The sequence below is a fragment of the Phaenicophaeus curvirostris genome, chromosome 3, assembly GCF_032191515.1.
Source record: "Phaenicophaeus curvirostris isolate KB17595 chromosome 3, BPBGC_Pcur_1.0, whole genome shotgun sequence".
Taxonomy (NCBI): Eukaryota; Metazoa; Chordata; class Aves; order Cuculiformes; family Cuculidae; genus Phaenicophaeus; species Phaenicophaeus curvirostris.
Window position 1 is genome coordinate 55148088 of NC_091394.1, and position 21917 is coordinate 55170004.

Consider the following 21917-nt stretch of genomic DNA (forward strand, 5'->3'; position numbering starts at 1 on the left):
AAATCTCTCAAACCATAAGATACTGTGTGGCTTCAAATTGGTGGGCGGAATATTTAGACTAGGCATTAGGAAGAAATTCTTCACAATGAGGCTGGTGAGACACTGGAACAGGCTGCCCAGAGAAGTTGTGGCTGCCCCATCCCTGGAGGTGTTCAAGACCAGGTTGGATGGGGCTTTGAGCAGCCTGGGCTGGTGGGAGGTGTCCCTACCCAGGGCAGAGGGGCTGGAACTGGATCATCTTTAAGGTCTCTTCCAACCCAAACCATTCTATGATTTATAAGTTGATGAGGTATTTCTGCTTTATAAAGAGAGGAAGCTGGTGTGCAGGCTTGTCCCCTGGTACGCACGGTAAGGGAAATCAGCCTTACTGATGTTGTGGTAGGTCAACTACTGTAACAGGCCCTGCAAATTTAAATTGAAGCTGTTCTTGAAGAGCTGGTTCTCAGCTGAAAATATTAATAGGAGTTTCTGATGTAGCGGTAACGTTAACTGTCTCTGCAAGAAATGCAATATAGAGCTCACATTGGGGAAAGTGGACAGATTGTTTCATTAGTGCTTCAAGGCCACAAAGCCCCTCTGGCTAGGGCAGCACATGAAAAGAGATGAAACTCAAATTCTTACTCCTTCCTCTGAGGCATGCAGAAAACCTACATATATTATAGATGAAGTGAGCAGTTTACATCCGCATGCAAACATGTAATGTCTAAAAAAAGCTTTTCTTGTCTCAGTTTTTTTTTATCATTATCTAAAACCACAAGACTTTGTTTCAAGCACACAGGCAAATAATTATTTGCTTAGCATTTCACACTCACAGATGAGATTTGACTGACTAGTTCTGCAATGAAATAAGAGAATCTTTAAAGGTTTATTGCCCAAATTTATTCTCAGCTGTTACCTTTGTGGGGTATATTGTGTTTTGCTACTGAAATATCACCCACGTGATTGTTACTGCCTAGAAAATATGTATAAAGGCCAACTGCTGCTCTATGGAGCCTGCATTTCTGACAGATACAGATCAGCTGAGACTCATCTTCATGCCAGGGAAATAATCATATGTTTCAAAAACACTTTACTGTACCCATTGCTATCTGAGCTCTTTCTCTTTTCTTCATGCATTCATTTGAGATGAGGAAAATAGTGAATGTGCGTAAGCCCTTCAGGAGGCTGTATGGAAGAAATGAGTTGTGAGAAAATAAATACGGAAAGTGGAGCAGGCACAGATGTCTGCGGGGGGGTGGACATACAGGCAGGGTTTGCCTTGCAGGGGTCCCACTGGTAACTAGGCTGGGCAAAGCCAGTGCTGGTTATAAACCATCAAGGACATCACTTAACCTGCCATGGATTTAACCAGGACTTTGGACAAAGTGGCGAAGAGGAGGAAAACAAAACCTTCAGAGAGAGTAGTAACACAGCATTAGTGAGGAGAATAAATATCAGCAGCAGAATGACTTGGGAAACACTTCTCTGCTGGATGAGAATCTTCCTCTGAGATGAAGCATCTTGCTGCATAGCTCATTGTCAAAGTGGCTCATTTATCTGAACTATTCTACTCTTTGGTTATTTTAATCAGACTAATTCCAACTATTTATTACATCAGAAGAGTTGCAAATCTCCGCATCAAGTGTTACAGTCTGATTATAGTGCAGGTGTTTATTCTTGGACACGTTTCTTCAGGGAAAAGATGTAAATGTTCAAGTGCTCACTCAGCTGCCTGCCCTGAAGAGAAAGCATAGAGATTAGCAAACAGTTTTGTTCGTGCTTCACAATTCACCATCTCTCTTCTCTTACTCAGAAGGGGGAGGACCCAACCACAGTCCTTGTGTATTTAAGGTACATGGGGACTTACAAGCATGCATGCAAAAGAGCCGTGGTCTTTACATTCCTCTTGCAGCACACTGATGGGAAGTTAAGTCACTAAAGGCCAGATCCACAGATGATACAAACTATGATGGACCTGGGCCCCTGCAGTCAATAGAGAATTTTGACCAGGTATTTCCATTCTGGCCCATATCGGTGCTGGTGTAAAATCTACTACGATGCCGATTTCTGCTGACAAAAGGTCTCTGTCAAAGGCAGGAAGAAACATCCTTACATCCCAATGGTGTGTCTTAAATAAAAGAATGCTAAGCAAATCCCTGTGAAATTAGACGTTTCCTATGCAAGATGTTTTACTTGAAAGCAAACCCCCATTAAGACACTTTTCTAAGTATTATTTGACAGTGCTCTTTAGAAAAAAAAAGGCATTAACTGAGGAAAAATAAAGTTAAGCAGTAATTCAGATGACAATAAATGACAAAACAGTTATCTAGCAGACACAAACAATGTGCTGGCAAGACTGAATGAACTGGAAAACCATTCACATCAGCTAGAAACATGCTAACAGGGGGCCAAGAAAGGATTAGAAAGTGGGACAGCTATTTTGCTTGCAGATTCAAAGGAAAGTTAACCTTATTTTATGAATGCTATTAATTTTACTTTGCATTTTACCTTCCTATTTTTTTCAGTTTTGAAATCTCTTAACCTCAGGAAGGGGAAAGGGAAAAGGGGTGGGAGAATTAATGCCACTTGGGTCAACTGATACATACAATTAGTCCATAAATATTCTGATTGTGATGGGTTTAAAGCTGAAACCAGTCAGCGACATTGGAATCATTCAAGTCACTGCATGTGCAAAAAGGCACTGCCTGTAGTAAACTGACTTGTTTTTAACTTTAGCCTAAATAAAGCAATATCTAGAAAGAATGCCGTAACTGAACATTCAGACTCATGGACAACGTCCCAACTCGATGAGTAGAAAGCATGACCAGACCCCACCTTCCTCCCCCAGCCCTGCACAGCTCTCCACTTTGGAGGTGCCAGCTCACCACGCAGACCCCATAGTGCAGGTGGGCAGCCGTGATCACCGTGGTGAACACAGCAAGCACCACTTCTTCTGTCCAGCCCAGGAGCCCGGAGATGGCTGCATAGACCACCAGCGCCAGCGGGAAGAGGAACCAGTGGAAAAGCTCTGGCTGGGTGCTGCTCATCTGGCAGATGATCACCTTGCACTGTTGGAGCAAAAGGCACCAGGTGAGAAGCACTGGGTCAGCTCGGCGGGTCTAAGCAAAAGTACATCCATTTTCTCTGTGATTTGCTTTTGATGAGGGGAAAACAAGGCTTAAATTCAAAATGAAGCTTGTTTCTGTTGAGAAGGCTGCTATAGATACACCTTTGTGCCTTATTGTCTGACAGTCTTAAAGGACTTTATTACAAGTAATTTAAAATACGCACTTCTTTTCTGGCGACAGTGTTTTGACATGCTCCACTTTGTGAGTGGAAGCACATCTTCACAAAAGGGGAGGCTTTTTGGCACCTCATGCTTTCACACCAGCTCATAAAGATGTGATCCCAAATCAAATGTGCCACCACTTAATTACTGGGAGAGCGTACTGGTGTTTTAATCACATGGCCTGACAGAAATATATTCTGATTCATTGTACAGAAAAGAGAGAAGTTAACATAGGCTACTTTTAAATCCTCTTTTTCTTTTCTAGCACTCCTTCATGTACTAAAACACCATTTTCTGGGCTCAATTATGGCAGTGGACTCCCTGGAGATGTAGCTGGGGGCCCAAGGAAAGGGATCCCACTCAGAATGGTAGGAAAAATGAATATATGGTGCATTGTTTAACTGAAAGCAATTAGCTCAATTTTACTGAGTTCTTGAAACACAATGAGTAGAAGTTCAGGTTTTTTAAAACTAGCTATGTATGCTTGTTTTACCTCCCTTATACTCCTTAATATGTGTCTCATATACACTATTCTCTTTAAAAAAAAAAAGGAATTTAAGCACAGCTGAATTTTTTTTTATTTAAGTCTCTATCAAAATTTAAATGTGGTTAAAAATAGCTTTTATATATCTGAAAACAGTAGAAGAATGAAAAATTCATTCCCTGTGCAGTGCCTTAAATCCTATGAGGGCAGCAGGAGTCTGACTATCGGAAAAAATACTGGCTTTACTGTTGGTGCTGTGGAAGCTGACAAATGCTAAAATAAACGATGAAAAAGTAATTTAATGTTCAATATTGCAAGAAGTAAGCAATTATATGTAATGTAAATAATTTTGCTTACAATGCATTATCAGTATTGATTATGATTTTTTTTAAAATAACACTAGTTCTGTGAGTCTTTTGGGAATCGGTCCAAGAGGTATAAGAAATTGCTAAAGCAATCATATGCTATAATTTTTCTGCATGAATAATTGCACCTGCCCAGAGGTTTGCTTTCACGTTGTATTAAACCATTATTATACCACGTTAAGTACAGTACTTGATTTTTCATAAAGATTGCTCATTAATATTTGGAGCAATTCACCTTCAGTGTATCACAGGACTGCAAAATGGGCTGCGCTTTTTACTCCTCCCTCAATTCCTTATTCCCCCTGGTCCTGAAAAACTGACTCACAAGTACAAGTGAGGCAGAAACAGCACTAGAAGATGAAAGCACTGGAGTCTGGAGAGGCACACTGGAAAGAAAATGTAATGCTACGTGATTATGCCCTGTGTTTTTCCATCCTCCTGGCCTACACCTTGCCCCTCCTGAATTTAAACCTCTCTGGTAGCTGTTGTCTGTACCCCAAGGCAGGTCCTCAGTGTCCTCTCTTATAGTTTCCTCTGGGAGGTTCCTCATGAAGCATCTCCTGAGTTTAAGCTGCCTCTGCTCATCTGCTGGCCGCCACACTGGATGTGGTGAGCCCACTACGGTGATGGCTGAAGGTTCCTTCTGCCAGACCTGAACCATGTACTCAAACACGTGCCTTTGAGGGCTTCCTAAGTCGGAGCTGTGACAGTTGTGCTCTGTGGTGCTCTTGGACCTGGATATTTCTGAGAGTTGCCCTATGAGCAAATCATAAAGCGAAGTCTGAGCTTCTTGGCAAGAAGTGTGGTCAACCCATAGGCAGTCCCATTGCTGGCAGTGAGGACTGAGGAAAGAAGCTCTCCTCTCATAGATAAGCAACTTTTCTTTTTTAGGTCTCGGAGGCCTTTTTTTCCTTAGTTTGGCAAAAAAATGCTGGAAATGGCCAATCTTTCTGCCCACTCCCAGGAGGCCATCGCCTTCCCTACTCATCCTGATGTTGCACGGCTATGAGGCCAGATCTGAGATCAGGCAGCTAGCCTAAGGGATCTGCTGGGCAACTAAATGTGTTATCAAAGGCATGAGAAGTTCAAGATCCTGGTACGCAGAGAAACACGGGCTGCAGTTTGTGGTTTACAGAACATAATGGAAACCCAGTGTATAAGACTATCATGGAGAAGAAGAGCATTGCTATGACAAGTCTTACTCTGGTGCTGGAGGAAATATGTGTATAAGGGACCAGAGGAGGTGAAAGGAAATGCAAGCTTGGCCTTGGCTTTTAAAATGTTATGAATTCCAACTAACACCCATACATTTTTAATGCTTGCTTTTAAAATGTTAAAAATTTCAACTAACATGCCTGCTTTTAAAATTCACACAAACCTCTAACACTGCAGCAGCGGTTTTGGTAAAGGAAAAAACAAGGCCTGAAGAATATGCGTTGCACTCAATGTCTAATAAACTGCAGTCTACAAAGAAGCTTCTGGTTTGCCAGACTATTTTACTTCTGCAAGCATTGTGCCAAAATTGCTCTCAGTTGGTCAAGACATACGTGCAGAACCTGCCAGCTGCCAAACTGGAAATTCTTCTCCCCACTGGTATGAAATAATTGCTTCTCTCATTTAGGAATCTACAATGTTCTCTTAAGAACAGGGGGTAGGTTTGATAATGAAAAGTCGATACAATAAACCTTAGATGCCTGAAAAAAACCTAACTTCTGTCAGTTTAAGTCCTTAATATGGAACTTAATATGTGATTTGTGCCCCTTAGAAATGTACATTTACAAGATACATTTAACAAACTTCACAATTATATTTTCTTTTCTGCTCCTGAATACAAATTTATAGCGGGGTTGTGCTTTTTCTTTTAAAATGCTCTATTTGCAAAGATCTCTCTCATAATGCTAGGCAATTCCGGACTTTCTCTTTTTAAATTGGAAACAGCACTGCTCAGTGACATGATTTTAGATGCTAGACTTATCTTTAGACTTATCTTTCTAAAATGACAATTGGCAATATCCTTTAGGGATTTTTAGTGTTAACTTGAGGAACACCTTTCTTCTTGGCTACAGCTCCCTTGCCTCTGTCCTGGCAAGAAAAGAGGCTCCAGAGAAGAAAATCCTGGATTAATTGCAGTTCTCAGCATTACAGTCCGGCTGCCTGTGTTGCTACTTCACCAAGGTTTATGTTACCTCACAGGCATTACAAGGGGTAAATTGGTTACAATGATGGGGTATAGGAGAAACTAATCTGTGAGAAGAGACCCAATGACAAGTCCCCTGCATCTCTTCCCATCTTTCCCTGAAAATGCTGTCAGTGATACGGCCTTATTCTGAACAGAAAAGTGAAAATGTGGGATCAGCTGAACTGTAGGATACAGGAATGCATGAACCATGCTAATGGGCACAACAGCAGGGGGAAGCTACGCTTCCTTTACACTTTCTGGTAAATCTATGCCTATGTTGAGCTTTCATTTACTTTAAACAAGTCCTCAGTTCTGCCTGTGTGTTGCAGAATTTCTCTTCTGTTTCTGGAAGTAAGGCCTCCCCAGGGCAGTTCACAAAACCCTGGAAAAAAAAGATCCCTCATAAAAATGTTGTGCTGCGGTAGAGGAAGTATTGCAGTAAGTGTCCCTAGTCCAAACAGCTGCTGTGGTGTATTTTCATTGGAGAGAGGGTAACACAAGGGTAGAAGAGGACTGTGATTCTGCTTTTAACTACAGTTTCTGTTCTCTTCTGTTTATTCTCGTAAAAATAGAAAGCTATCTTTAAATAACACCACCACCACAAACATACTTACAATAACGTTTGAGAAAGCAACCCCAACCATCCATAAAAACAACCTTGGTTGCTTTACTAATATGTTTCCTGGAGAAAAAAACACCCAGACTGTAAGAAGAATGAAGAGCAACAGAGGTGACACAAGAGGTAGGAGTCCTTCATACAAAGAATCATTCTTCAGCGTTTTCTTTATATGTGCTCTGTAAATAAATACAATGATTTTATGGAGCAAGAAAATTTATCCATTCTATTTCTGCACAGTAACTTCAAACTCTAGCCTAAACTCAGCCCAAGAATTCATTTTGCAACACAGCTACCTGTGCAAATATGCCAGATACACAGACATTTTACAAGAAATTGTATATCCAAGTAACAGTTATTTCTGGGGTAAAATTATACTGCTTTATTCATACAGCTTCTGGTCAGCTTCACCTGTTCATCATTGCCTGGCAATGAACCACTAGGCTTACAAAGAGAGCTACAGTGCTTTGTTGTAGTTGTCACCCAAACACAGAGTGTGCAGGTTTGCTATGACTTCAAAATGTGTATTTTTTACAGGATGAAGCTTCCAACATGAGAATGAAATTATTTCAGCCAACACACCCCACATTTTCAGTGGCAACACAATCATGCACATGGCTGGCAGGCGTTGCTGTTGTTCAGATCTAGAGGTGATGCTGCTAGACAGCCCAACACCATTGCTAAAGTACAGCCTAAAGGGGAGGGGGGGGGTTGCTAATTAGGAAAATTAATGAAGCATTGTGTTTTCTTGGATATTTTAAGCTGTCTTTTTAAAGTAGTACCATTAAAGGTAGTAAATTACTGTTTTCTGTCAGCTAGGAAAGAGGGAACTGTAAGATCAAGAGCTTTTGCACCTATCTTGCATCTTTTTCACTCAGACAAAACTCACTGAGAGGATCTAGAAAGAGTCAGATATTTCATTTACTGAAGTTCACTATCATTTAATGATTTCTTCATAGCAATAGTTCACAAGAGCCATTCTGTATTTGAAGCATACAGGGAAATGTCCTGTTTAAAATCTCTGATCATTTGTATTTATAGAAACAGATGGACAAAAATCCAATAAATATGTTTTCCATTCCAAAACCAATATTCTTCTGATAAAGCAACAACTGAGAAAATGCAGCAGGATGAAGAAAGGGAGGTGATGACTGGGAAACTCAAATCCCTCATCACCAAATAGCTTGTGTGCGCATCCTTCCAAGCAGCCCAGACTGGATGTTCAGTCTTCCATTGAGAGGAATGACAAACCCACTGGAAGGCCTGCAAGAAACTATGTCAGATGCTGACTTGAAAAAGAAACACTAAACAAGCTCCTGGCAGGAGAGGAAAAACAGCAAAAACTAAATATTCTTCGGGGTAAATGCTACTACTGCCAGCGACTGACATGCCCCAGGTGCTGTCCTCCTCCTCTCTGTCTTCCCTGAGCTGGAGTCCCTTGCACCACTGGTCCCCACCTGGCTCCTGCCACTGCTCCCAGCACCCTGTCCCAAGGCTCAGCCTTTCTGTTGGTCTTCAGCCTTTCCTGCCCCACATCTCCCAACTCTCCAGGCTTCCTGCCCCAAACTTGGGGCTATTCATGCTTTTATTAACTACCCTGAGTACTGCGCCATGGAAAGAGCTGTGTAGGAGCGATGTGTTATTGTCTTGTAGTCTCTCCAAAATTTAAAAGTTTAATATTAATTTCCACTAATTCCTCAAGACAGGCAGCGACAGCCCCTCCTCAAGGATATTTAGGATCTGAGAGACCTGATGTGACATATGAGTGAACTGAGCTGGCAAATACTAGAGGAAGGCAGGCAGAATTAGTAAAAATAGGCCATCGGAGTATAAACCAAATACATATAAAATTCCTAGGGGCAGCAAGCCAATTCTTAGATGTAATCACAGCTTGCCACCTGCCTAGCCTCTATCTGATGACAATTATCTGCAGACTTTGCAGAGGAGAGATTCACAGAAGGATCGGGAAGACAATAAAGGATTTCATGGAGTGCAGGATGATCAGCTACGGAATTTCATATAGCACAGGTAGAAGTTACATCTCACATCTGACTGCAAATAAAATGCAGTGTTTATAACTACAGAGCTTTTGTCAGTTTACTGTGCAGGACCAATATGAGACTGCCTGGAGAATGGCAAGTGAAAGGAAAAGGAAAAGAGTTATAAATATGGAAAAGAAAGCAGTCACATTCTCAAAATTGATCAGAAAAACCTTTTACTACAAAATCAGGACAGCATCTGGCTGAAAGAAGTGAGGCTACTTCAAGCATTACATTTATTTCTCAAGTGAAGAAACCATTAAATACATAGAATTAAACAGAGGGGGCCAGAACTTATTTAAAGTTAATTAACTTACCTGTGAATGTTGTATAGTGTTTGTGGTAATGAAAGTAATAAACTGAAGCCTGGAAAAGAAAAAGAGTCCTATGTAATGATTTACAGTCCTGCTACATTGGTGACATCAGAGTTTTCTCATATGACAATAGATCTAGTGTGTTATTTTAAAAATTACTCAGTACTCATTACAGGATAGAAACTGAGCCTGGAGGCTTCAGGCAACAATAAAGCCTTCCTTATTTTACCAAAATTTAGCTGCCAAAAATAGCTGCTGATACAGATTTTCTTATGTAATGAGTGACAAGACCAGGAAGATTTTTTAAAATCCTGATGTGGCTGGTAGGTGGGATTGGTTATTTGTCATACGGGTTCTTCTGCTGCACCCAAGAAAGATCAAAGCCCTGTTTTATATGAGCTGCTCTCTGTTTATGTAGAAAAGAACTCCAAATTTGACACCAAAAGCTGTCTAGTGGCATGTAGACAACCTCAAACAGTGCTGCTCACTGAGGAAACGATAGGTTTATAATTCAATATACTAAGGTTTAACTAATGATCTGCTTTGCTGATACAATTTATTTTCAAAGTATGCCATCCTTAGAACAAGTGAGCTTTTTACTGCTTTTTTTAATATACAGCTGTGACCTTGCTGGAGCTCAGCTTTAACCCACAAAGGACAAAGCATGCGCCTTCGCTAGCACTGTGTCTATCTGCATCGCTGTTGATGTTACCAGCACAGCAGATAGCAATGCAAGAGCTGCCTGAAGATCCAGTTGTACCCTAACACCCACCTCCAAAATATGTTGGTCCACCCAACAGTCACAGAATACTTCCAGCAAGAAATGGAAGTTCGAGGTTTAAACAAAGAAGCCACATTATCAGTCAGCCTAACTGAGTGAAAATATATGTAATATTTTTTTAATCTGTCACACACTTTATTTATATGTTTCCCTGCAGAGCAATTTGGGTTTGGTTTGGGTTTTTTCCCCACTTTCTGTCTATTAATTTTTTTTCTCTGGTCTTTTTTCTGCTTGGAGATCGCTCTAGATAGCATATTTCTGCCTGGCTTTTATATTACAATATAAGGCATGAGGACTGGCTTTGGTGCACTAAATTAATACAGAAATCCTCTTTTGTTACGTGCAAGAAAAGCACTCTGAAGTAAACCTTCTGGTTAAAAAAAATCTCATATAGGAAACACAGTATATTGTTTGTACAGAAAAGTAGCAAAGTTTAATCTCATTATTAGAAATAAGGAAAAGTAAGAAGGAAGAGAGGAAAGAACTGATTTCAGATGACTTTGTGCTTGGTCTAATGTGGCATAGCAGACTCTGGAGGTATGTCAGTGTTTATTGTTCAGTCCTCATCAAAAACATACCCAAGTGTTCATCATGCTCTGGCCAGAGTGGCAACTCAAGAGAAGGAAAGCTAAAAAACCAAAAATGTGGAGCTTAGGATCATGGGAAAATTGGAGGAGTAAAAAAAGGATGCAATGGATAATCTATTTCTCCAGAATTTTTGGTTCTCCTTTAAAGAGAAAGAAACAAAGAATTGGAAAAAAAAAACCCCAATATTCGGCTTGTAAGTAATTTCAGATACGGCATTTTTACATGTTTACTTCTTTGTTTTGCTTTTTAAATGGAGTAAAATAAATAGCTCTGATGCTTTACGACATCAGGAACTCTTTATGAAACAGCTGAAGGATGTGCAGTTGAAGCAATATCCCACGTACTCTTTAAACAGATTTCTAAAATTCACAAGCTTAGTGCTTTCAGAGTGATCTGTGTTTAACACGCACTTCAGTTAACTGTGTTTTCTATTAGGCAGAGAGGGCTAGTTCAATAAAATGTTATGTACAGCAGTTCCAACATCTGTATCACATTAGAGCAGACATGAGACAAAACATTGACTCTTGAGGTTAAATCTAAATTTCCTGCTGCAATCCTGAAGTTTGATTTGTTAGGAGAAAAGCAACCGAGAGGAACAGAAATAGAGACTAGAACTAGAAATAGAATTCAAAGAGCAATGGTTGCCAACAATTTGTTATTTTTATGAAGTGCCATTTTAGTTAGAAATAACACGCTGACCACAAACAATCCCCCAGCTAGCTAAAAAGCACTTTTGGACTGGGGCAGTTACACCAGCTACTCCTCTGTGTTTTCATACAACTTTCCTTTTAGCAGAGCGGGAACTGAAGATGCGGCAGGGAAAGCAAAGCATGTTCCCCTGTTTCTTATGGGATTTTCAAAATTCCATCATTTCCTACAACACGTTGCTTTCCCATCTTTTTTTAGTTAGGAGGCCTGGCTTGGGGGCTGCTTTTGGTACTCATTAAGTCTGCTTTTTAATTGGCATTAAGGATCCCTTTGTGTCCAGGAGCTAAACTGCTGCTTCCGCATTGCTGCCATTCCCTGCTGCCCTGGGGAACAAAAGGTGCAGCCTGGAAAGCAAACCCACTGCTGTCTCTGACACTCAGCCACCCAGGCACTGCCCAAGTGATGATGATGGAGCTTTTTTTACTGTCCTAAAAGCACAGATTTTATTTTAAAATCATTAAAAAAGAAGTTTAGGGTATTAGACATTTATAACACATTACAGAAAACAGAGCTCATCAAGTGTTTCTTAGAAGTATTGCAGCTCTTCCAGTATATTTTTAATTTCTCCTTTAATATTTTCCCCTGTTTTCCAGATGATTTAAATTCTGAGACCCAACTGTAAGAACACAGGCAGAAATACTAAAGCACAGATGGGTGACACAGATAGAAAGAGAATTCTTGTGTCATGCCAGGCTGAAGGTATCAAGCCCAAATCCTCGGATTTAGGTACAATCCTGTGGTCAGTCCTCTGCCTTGCACTATGTTGACTCCATTTTAAGAGAAATAAGCATTTGCAAAGCTCTTTATCAGGAATTATTCTGTCCACGTTGAAAAAAAAAACACAAACAAAAAACCAGACAAAAAGTAATAAAAAAGCATAAAATAAATATCATAAATAAAGGCATTGTCTTGTTTTCATATATATATATATAAACATACATATACATACACAGACATACGTGTGCATATATGTCTTTGTGTGTAAAGGGGATCAGAAAGATAATTTACATCAATTCTAGTGACAACTTGAGATTTTATCTGTTGCTTTCAAATTAATTTCTAAATGGTAAGATGTTGTATATTGCTGAGAGGATTAAAAAAAAAAAAAACAACCAAAAAACTGGCATGTAATGGATACAATAGTAAATTAGTCCCCTATGTTAGTCTAGACTAACAACAGGCATGTATTTAAGTTTAATTACATGAGGGCATCTTAAACCTTTCTGTAACTAAACTTAAGGACTGCTGAAGACCTGCAGACAGCCAGGCTGTGTTTCTGTGACACGCTGCAGTTACTTGGTGTGGCTGCTCAGCTTGAGTTAATTCAGACACTTCTGCAAAATACAGGCTTGATTGTTGTACAGAAGGAGAGAGTATGGCCAGAATGGAACTGCTGATGCTACTGTCAGTTCTAGAAAATGCTGGTTCAGTGACCAACATAAAAGCCCTGCGCTGGTGTTCAGACAAAGCGACGAGGAAACCTACTGCAGGTAGCCAAGTTCCTGAATACACCGATCTTCAAATTTTACTGCTTCCAAGGAAGGGCAATGTTTATGTTAGCTATTCATCATCTTCTCCACACTTTTGTTATCCTAAATCATGTATGGTATTAAGTTCCTGACAAGCAGAACATATTTGTTAAGAGTTGGCTCTTCCAATATTGGCTACAAGTTCAAAAATGAGGCGGTTGCAACACAGGAGTGTAATTTTAGGTGATCACCACACTAGAAACTGCAGGACTTCATCCAGGAAAGTATCCTTCCTTGCACCGGCAGTGCTCAAAAAAAAGACTCCTCAGCTTATCGCTTCCGCTTGGGAGGTAGTCAAGGCATCTGTGCAGACCTTCTCTCAGGCATATTGCAGAAGCTGAGCTCTTTAACAGTAGCTAGTTGCAGTTGCATTTCAGCTTACAAAAGGAATACTACACCTTCCTTTCCTGTTCTTCAATTGCACACACCTCCACATGGCCAGCAGAACATTTGGCCTTTCTATTCTCTGGGCTGATAGTCAATGCTTCCTTTAAAGAAATGGGATGTTAAATACATCATTTATCTTTCTTGGCCACTAGAAAAAAAAAATTAATCTTTAAAAATATTTAGGTCTCAATACCAGCTTGGAAAAATATTTTAATACTTTCTCCATGATTTTTTTCCAAATTTCTTCCGCATTTAGAGCAGCTAGATGCATGAAAATATCTTAACATGCTGAATGTTTAGCACACTGATCAGTGCCTGAAAGCAACGTTCACCAAAAGGTGAACATTTAGAAGCCCTTGCAACTGGAATAGCAGCTTTTTATGGAACAGTGTGATTTTCTCAGGCATGTCTTGAGAAGACAACTCTCTTAATTCGTTGTGCTAACAGATTAATGCACATTGAGCTGCCCGCTAACTATAAAATTGTGGTTTGTTATTACATAAAATGGCAAACTTAGAACCACTTAGTAATTGGAAAAAAAAATTAGAAAATGAGCATATAATTTTCAGGCTTAATTGAGCCTGTGAAGTCTGAGTATATTAAGCAATTTAAGGACAGATGAACAATTCACTCAAACAGATCTACACGGTATGAAATGATTTTACAGGGATTAAGAGCACAGTATAAACATGACCACTGTCCTCACACACAAAGTTGATGTATGTTTTAGACATATAGCAGCTAAGATACTTCTTGAGTATAAAGATTGTAAAGGGATACGTTTATCATGCTTGTTGATTTTATAGCTTATTTTCAGTGTCTAAGGAAGTACACACTGCATTTATCCCTCTTGAACTGAGCTGTAAACTAACAATTAGCATTTGTAGAGGTTTATTATAGACTGAGAAATTAGTTTATGTATGTAAATGCTTCTTTGATGTAGTCTTGTTCACACAGCATGTCCACATAATTCTCTTTTTCTGGGCACAGCAAGAACCGAGCATTGGAGAAATTATGCCTTTATTTGAAAAGCCTCGGCTGGCTTTCAGAAGGACTCCACTGGGTGAGCTCCTTTGACTTCCTTCTAGGGCTCCCACTGCCCATAGAATGACTCCTCACAGCTAACACCACTGAACCCACTCCCACTTATAATTAGCACCCTGTGACACTGCTCTGCCTCTGGCTTTCAGCACTCTGGTTTATTGTTCTGACTGGTTCGGATGAGTTACTCCAAACGTGAACTCAGCTGCTTCTTATATGTATCTCGAGTGACAGGTGAGTATTTCACACCCTTTACTTCAGTGAAGTCTCGTACAATCTGTCACAACAATGGTTTAATAAATGTTAAACTGGTGACAGACATGTAGAAGCCAACTCACGTTAACCACACTTCTCAAACAAGGCTAGTCAAGGCCTGTTGAAGTGATAACATTTTGAAAACATATCACTTAACATTTCATCATTCAACTGCCCATCAGTAAGGCAGAGCGACAGGGGCTTTGTAATGGAAACTATAGGAAATCATTACAGAATGATTTATCTGTATGTATGAGGCAGAAATTATTTATATGTAATATATGTAAATGAAAAAAAAAAGGAAAACCTCCTTCCACTGTCAGAAATGAACCTAGGCTGACTTTGTGATGATGGCTGCTTTGCATTGCTGTAAAAAAACCCTGAGACCTTGCTATGGAAGTTCACAGGGTCACAAGTTTTCCAAGAATGGTATGAGAGTGCAGGCTGCCTCATGCAGCAGCACCTCCCTGAAGCAGAGGGGAATGCTCCAGCCGAAAGAAATGCGCCTGCTTGCGGTGATACAGATATGCTGAATAGATTTATAGGACATAACTGTCCTGTTAAGCACTAGACTTAAGGACTTCCAGAGATACTCAAATAAATAAAATTATGGTTACATTTCTACTTTAACACAGATAGGGGCAAAAAAAGCCCCCAACATTCTAATCCAAAGAAATATGAGTGTCAGACTATTCCTGTTTGACTGTGGCCTTCCAAACAATTTCTGACACCAAAAAAAGGGCAGACTGTTGTATAATTACCCACCACCTGGACTGTATCCTCCTTTGATAGTTAAGATACAGGACACAGTTTAAGGACAAGGCAGTTTTAGGTGGATAACTGTGCTTTCCCAGTGTGACAGAATGCAAATACTTGAATGCATATTTCAAATGTTGTGGCTTGGTCTCATTATTAGGTTTTTTGCTGCTATTATGTTTTAATTTATGTATCCATTCCCTCTTTTATATACTTTAGTAGCTCAAAGAGTCAACTTCAAGGAACACACACACTGCAAAAATTAGCACAGACCCCAATCCAATACACATCATAGGAAAAAATTCTGAATGCTTTGGCCCTCTCTCAAAATGGAAGTACAAGTTTCAGATCTCTGACAGATGTTAGTTCTCCATTCACATTTCATGTTCAAACCACCACTTTGAAAATTTCTCTCAGCCTCGCCGCAGCCTTGAATAGCCAGATCTGGGCATTGCTGACCAGGTAGAGTGGACTCAAACGTGCCACCATGTCTGGATTGCAGAACTGTCTGCCTACCCGTGTCACACACTGATGAAGTGCAACATATCCACTCCTTGCTATAGTGATCCTTTAACAACAAAGCGTGTTCTTGTGGGTGCAATTAATACCGAGGAGGAACAGGAATCTTTCTGGGATCCAGGAATCATTTTTCCAACCTGGCTTCCTAAGGAATGAAGCTGACGTTTATAACACTTTCCTTCTTTGTATGTGTCCCACCATAACTTCTGAGCCCTCTGGCCAATTCTGAATAAATTGAATAGACTGAAAGAAATTTCCCATAAGTTGCATGCATATGTAAAATCAGGTAGAGGAAAACAGACACATAAATGCCTCCAGTGAGGAGACAAGTGCATCCTGTATGAATGCAAGTATGAATGTCTCAAGAATGGGAAAAGCTTCCTTCAGAACATGCACCTATTACAGGTCATTTCATTACAATGTGAGACAGAAACTATCATCAATTAGTAATGCTGCTCCCTGAACTACTGATATTTTTACCTGTCAGTGAAAATCTTTTTATGAAGTCCGTACTATCATTTGTAGTATCAGGCTTTATGGGAGGAATTGACAGTTTTAAAATGCTTTCTACTGCTCTCAACCTGATAGCACAGTGACAGGGAATGCTAGACATTCAGGGTACCCTGGAGGGGTTAAAATAAATGGCAGCTTTCAGCCCAGTGCTGCCTTTTGAAGGGACCCTAGTTAGCCAGATAATGCTACAGGACAATTGTGGTTAAATCCCAAGAGAGCTTTCTGAGTGTCATCCACAGGAGCCTTGCTGAGAGCTGGAATAATTAGTTCCAGATGAGCACACAAGCACATAATTTTAGAAAGGTCTGGCTGCTTTCATGTTAGGAGAGAAAAGGTGTTTCTGTCTACAAGCCAGGACAACACACTCTGAAAACAGCAGAATGGCCTTGTTCATTTGTTTGGTGTTCAGCTAGGTGTGCGTTTCAGAGCAGCAGGATGGAATTGTATTCACTGCATGTGAAAATTACGGGTTTCTGTTCGCTGTCTGGCTGAAAAAATTCCATGAAATATTATGCAGAAGTTTCTCTGCTTCACAGCTGAGTCCTCTGTAGTCACTGTTCAGCAGCCCGAGACTTGGCCTTCCTACAGATATTCACAGTGTGCTACAGTTCCCAGGGACATACATAAAGCTCTCTCTTGGGAGGCTTTCCTAAAACATCTAATCTAAACACCGGTATTGCTGCACTTTTATGTATATCTTTGTGTGTTCTGGCACCTGATAAAAATTCCATTATTTTCAGTATGTGACTGTCACCTGGTAACACCACAGCTTCCTCCGAGGAGGTGCTTTTGCAGAGTTCATCTTTAGGTTATATGTGGACTATTCTTTCAGTTCCCCCCAGATACTCCAGAAAAGACATCTGAAAAACTCCACTTTTGTGTATCCCATTTGGATTTCTTCCCACTGCAGAAAGACCTAGCTACAGCCCAGCTGTTCTCGGAGAAGTACATCTGAACTCCTGGTGTGTACAGAACAGTAAAAGCACAAAACGATGTGCAAAACCTCTGCCAAGTATTGATGGAGCAGCTACAGGTTCATTGTTAGAAGGACCACTAGTGACTACTAAATGCCATGTGATGGTTAAGGACAGCCAGTTATGGTTTAATGGCTCCCCTTGGGGTCCTGGGAAACTAACTTGTAAAAAGCATCAGAGGCCCACTACATCGCTTTGTTTTTTTTAACTAGCCATGAAGGCATTCAACTGAGCGTACCAGAGAGTGGGCTTTCAGATACACTGATACAAACAGGTCTGGCTGACCAAGACACAAGTGCTGCAGCCTCTTTAGGGGAGAGAATATTTAAATCGTCCTTTCTGCTCAGCCCTTAGTGTAGGTTAGACCCATACTTCTTCTGTAGTCACATTGGGGTCCCAGAATTTACTGCAAGGTTTTAAAAACTTTATGTATCCATATTCACTGCACACAGTTTATGCGACGACAACCACCCTGATCACTATCACTGAGATGAGATTCAAACCTGTGATGAAATGACACTGCTTTCTGGATGAGTACGATCCTCAGTGGAAGAATTCTACTTCTTTAATATTTATATTTAGAGTCTGTTTCTAAGAGATTTACTAAGTATTGTGACGATTTTGTAGTATGGAGTCAACCAAAATATTTTCTTACACACTTTAAATCCATATTTAACTATAATTAAGCTGCAAATGTTGCCCTGTTAATGGCACTGTGGATAGTATGCGAGACATGTTTTTAAAGAAATATTTGGGCTCTTACTTATGCCTGCTCTGCTTGGGACAATAAGGGAAGAAATACTCAATTCTCCTCTCATAGATCCATCCTTGCAAGCGTACCACAGCAGACAGAAGCAGTACTTCTTCCTAATGCTAACGGAACACTCCGTCAAACCTTGCTTTGCAGCTGTTTTTTGTAGAGTATGAGAAAGGATGCTTGCTTCTGCAGATTTGATGACACTGACACCCTTCCCTACCACACACCTGCTTGATATGTTGAACAGTTTGAATTAAAACTTCATCTATGGTTTCCCAAGCGCAAGGGAAGCCATCAATGTACTCTCTGAACAGGCTGTCATGTGCCTTAGTGACAGGAACAAAAGCAGTGATGTGCATAGCACGGAACAAGTGTGTTCAATGGACTAGCCCATTCTCATTAGACCTAACACCAACCCAGGACTAACTTGCCACTTCTGAGAGAGCTGCCATCAGTCTGCTTTAGGACTTATGTTGCTCCCTGTCCCTAAGTGCCCTGCAAGCCACCAGAGGGCATGGTATAGCTGCACCTCTGCCAAGCTGAGAAATTTTGTTGACTACTGAAAAGGGGGGGATGTCCCTTCCTTTCTTCCTTTTCCTCAGAGCACTCAAAACAGGCCTGACAGAAAAAAAAAAAAAACACAAACCCATACAATCTTGGTCACACACTGTCAGTTTTATACTCTGGGCAAAGCTCAAAGGATCGTAAAAAAGCACGTCCTTGTACAAGCTGTTCACAGAAAGCACAGCCTGAACACAGGGTCCTTTCCAAGCTGGGAATTTGGGGAAGCACCACTGAGGCTGAAGGCAGTACCTGCTGAGGACCTCACCACACAAAAGGCTGGTAAGAGTACATGTCAATGCAGTGAATTCAAAAGTCCCCTTGGAAATGCTGGGACAGTTCCTAGTTAGCATCAGCATTAGGTGAACACCTATAATCAAGCCTTGCATTTGACTCAAGGTCTGAAGCTGTTTCTTGGGATGTAAGTCTAGGCAGGCTTTCTTTTTGGTGTCGCCTTCTCATTATTTGTATGTTCCATATAAAAAACCCCTAAAATTTATATACTAATTTCTTCACCTTCCAAGCAACACATCAAAGCCATTTTGCATATGTGCATTTTTACCACAGACTACCATGTTTTTAACTTATTAAAATGTAATTTCTCTTGTTCTCAGTCTAGCGACAGCAGTTAAAAAATGTTTGATGCGTACCTCAAAATACACTGACAGTATCAAATGATGAGCAGATAGGCTATTGCTTTGTAAACAAAATGCATCACTTCTGTTCAACAAATAATTCTAAAGAAGAGCCTAGGAAGCAACCAGGTCTTTTTCAGATTTACAGTTGTGCCTCCTAAAATTATTTAACAAAACATTAAACTTATAATAGATGAGGTCCAACACAAAAAAAATGAGACTGTGCCTGTAACTCTTTTTGTTTAACAAATTAAGAAAATCAGCTAGAATAACTTTCCAAACAGTTCCCTTCTGACTTGACACACAGTTGCATATGATGCTGACAACATTCAAAGCATTTGAACATCCATCATTTTTCCTTTCACATTGAGTACCAACTTGGCCTTTGGGAACAGAGAGCCAGGTCTGGTGAATAGTTTGGGTGCTCAAGCACAGTGATGTTGTTATTAGCTAAAAGCTTCTTCATAGACAAAGCACTGTGGTCTGTTACACACCGATGTTTTCTGACCGAGGGTAAGAACACATCTATATTTGAACACATGTCCACTTGTACAAAGCGAAGTGATGGAATTGAGCCTTGTCTCACTGTGACAGGTTAGAACATCTTCTATAACTACCTCTTCATCTCTCCACTCCCACTCTTGGTTCCCAAACTATACAGTTAGTTTCATTTTTTTGAGTCAGACCTTGTATGCAAATGTGAGTGATCCTTGACTGAAGAAATATGAGGAGCCCCTCAGACTCTGAAAGACAGCCGGCTGGGTGGCTTACAGCACTGAACTCCATGTGCAGATAAAGAACATTTTCTGTATTACTGGTGGGCAACAGATATTAATTCAGTGTGGAAAAATGTTTCTAAAATTATCTACTTTTTTAAAGATTTCCACTATTAGCCTTTCTAATCAGCTCTATTCATGTATTTTTTTGGGCTAGCCAACACTTACAAAAAAAAAAAAAAGAAAAGAAGGAAATACAAGAAATATCTAATCAAAATAATTACAAAAAAGAACAGTTTTCCATGGATCTGGACACTTACCTATAAGCATGATGACTAATGCATCTGTGATGTAGTAATCAAACAGGAAAGGCTTCTGCCAGACTTCCACACCAAAAACACCAGTGAGTAGATATGCTGCAATTAATACCTACAGGAAAAGGATAAAGTATTTTAATCCTTTACTTCTACAGGCACAGAATTTTGCTTATCACCTTAGTACAAATGCAAGATTAAAAAAAAAACAAACAAAAAACAACTGCTATTTTCCCCCTGGCTCCACTTTACAGGACATTATGCTGCCATCCCAAAACAATTACTTCTGGGCAGCAAAGCAGCTTCCAGGGTCACCAAAAAACTTATTTTAAATGTATTAAATACACTAAGTAAGCAACTTCCCTGGTAATGTTTGTATCTTTTGGCTTGTGGTATTACTAAAATTCGTTTGCAAAACACCCAATTTCTAAATCCTTTCTTCATGTCAAGTCTCCCCACTGCAAATACACTTTCTTGTCTTTGTATACAGACTTCACTATTAGCAATGTGGTTATTTTTGCAGCTCAGCACCCTGAATTGATCATGTCAGAATAACTGAGAGGGGAAGAAAATCTAAGCTCACCTGAAATAATGAAAGAATTAAATTGCATGTGAAGACATAAAATAAAAGGGAGGGAGATGAAGTCTTCCCTGGTTTTTAATTTGTTTGACAGGTAATATCATTACAGTACACAAAAAGAAACATGCAGTCAAACTGCATTAGAAGTAAAAGGATTCAAATACATGAGTCATGAGTCACCTGATGAAGTGCCACCAGCTTCAGTAGAGATGTAGATGCAGATGTCTCTTCACAGTTAATTTTGTGACCCAGCTGAGGTCAGAGACCTAAATGCAATCAAAACCCCATAGCTCCTATAGCAATACCTTTCACATCCATTTTATTACTTGTAGCAGCACTGCCTACAATTTATGGCACAAACTGATGAATTTTTACGATTTTAAGTGTGTAACGTGCAAGCACAGCACTGACTGTGATGCAGTGGTTCCCAAGCTCTTGCATCCTTGATCCCCTCAACTTGAGGGACCCTCCTCTCTCCCTTGAAATCTATTTGCTGGCTCAGATCAGGCCATCACCCTCTGCAATCCCTTCTGCTTGCCAGCACCCAACTGGGATGACTGCTGCCCCACTCCTTCTCTAAGCTATTTTGTTTTCAGCTGTTTAGTTTTTCTATAGGACTCATAAGGGGGCATACGTTTCATGCTATATGTCTCAACCTCCTAAACTACTCTTAGACTTGGATTAGGAATGAATTACCAGCATTTACTTTAGCTCTAAATCAAAACAATCTTAATTGTAACGCCATTTAGAAGACTGCATATTCATATGTTCATTCTCAGGCAACATTCAGTCACCTTAATATCGCTTCTCATTTTGCGATGACAAATATTTTCCAGCTTTACTTGTATGACAGATTTTACTACTTTTTGGTTAGTTTTTTTAAAATACTCAATTTTACTGTGTTATGGGTTTTTGCTTCATTTTTAACTTCATTAAACACATTTCCAGTCTTCTAAATTAAATTGTTTGCTTTAATTTAAAGGTATACTGGTATCGTTTTTACATAACGGGCTCTTCAAGATCACAGATTAATAGCAG

General features: G+C 40.0%; 1 protein-coding gene across 1 annotated transcript in view; it reads right to left on the minus strand.

Annotated features, from left to right (window-relative positions):
- Nucleotides 1-1117: 1117 nt before the first annotated feature.
- LOC138719108 (ethanolaminephosphotransferase 1-like) overlaps nucleotides 1118-21917 on the minus strand; it is a 53448-nt gene continuing 32648 nt past the window's right edge. The window contains exons 6-10 of the mRNA XM_069854074.1: nucleotides 20306-20414; nucleotides 9269-9317; nucleotides 6911-7091; nucleotides 2865-3047; nucleotides 1118-1716 (exon numbers count right to left, since the gene is read on the minus strand). Of these exons, the coding sequence (XP_069710175.1) occupies nucleotides 1651-1716; nucleotides 2865-3047; nucleotides 6911-7091; nucleotides 9269-9317; nucleotides 20306-20414 (588 nt within the window). The 3' untranslated portion in view covers nucleotides 1118-1650. The remainder of the gene's footprint in view (nucleotides 1717-2864; nucleotides 3048-6910; nucleotides 7092-9268; nucleotides 9318-20305; nucleotides 20415-21917) is intronic.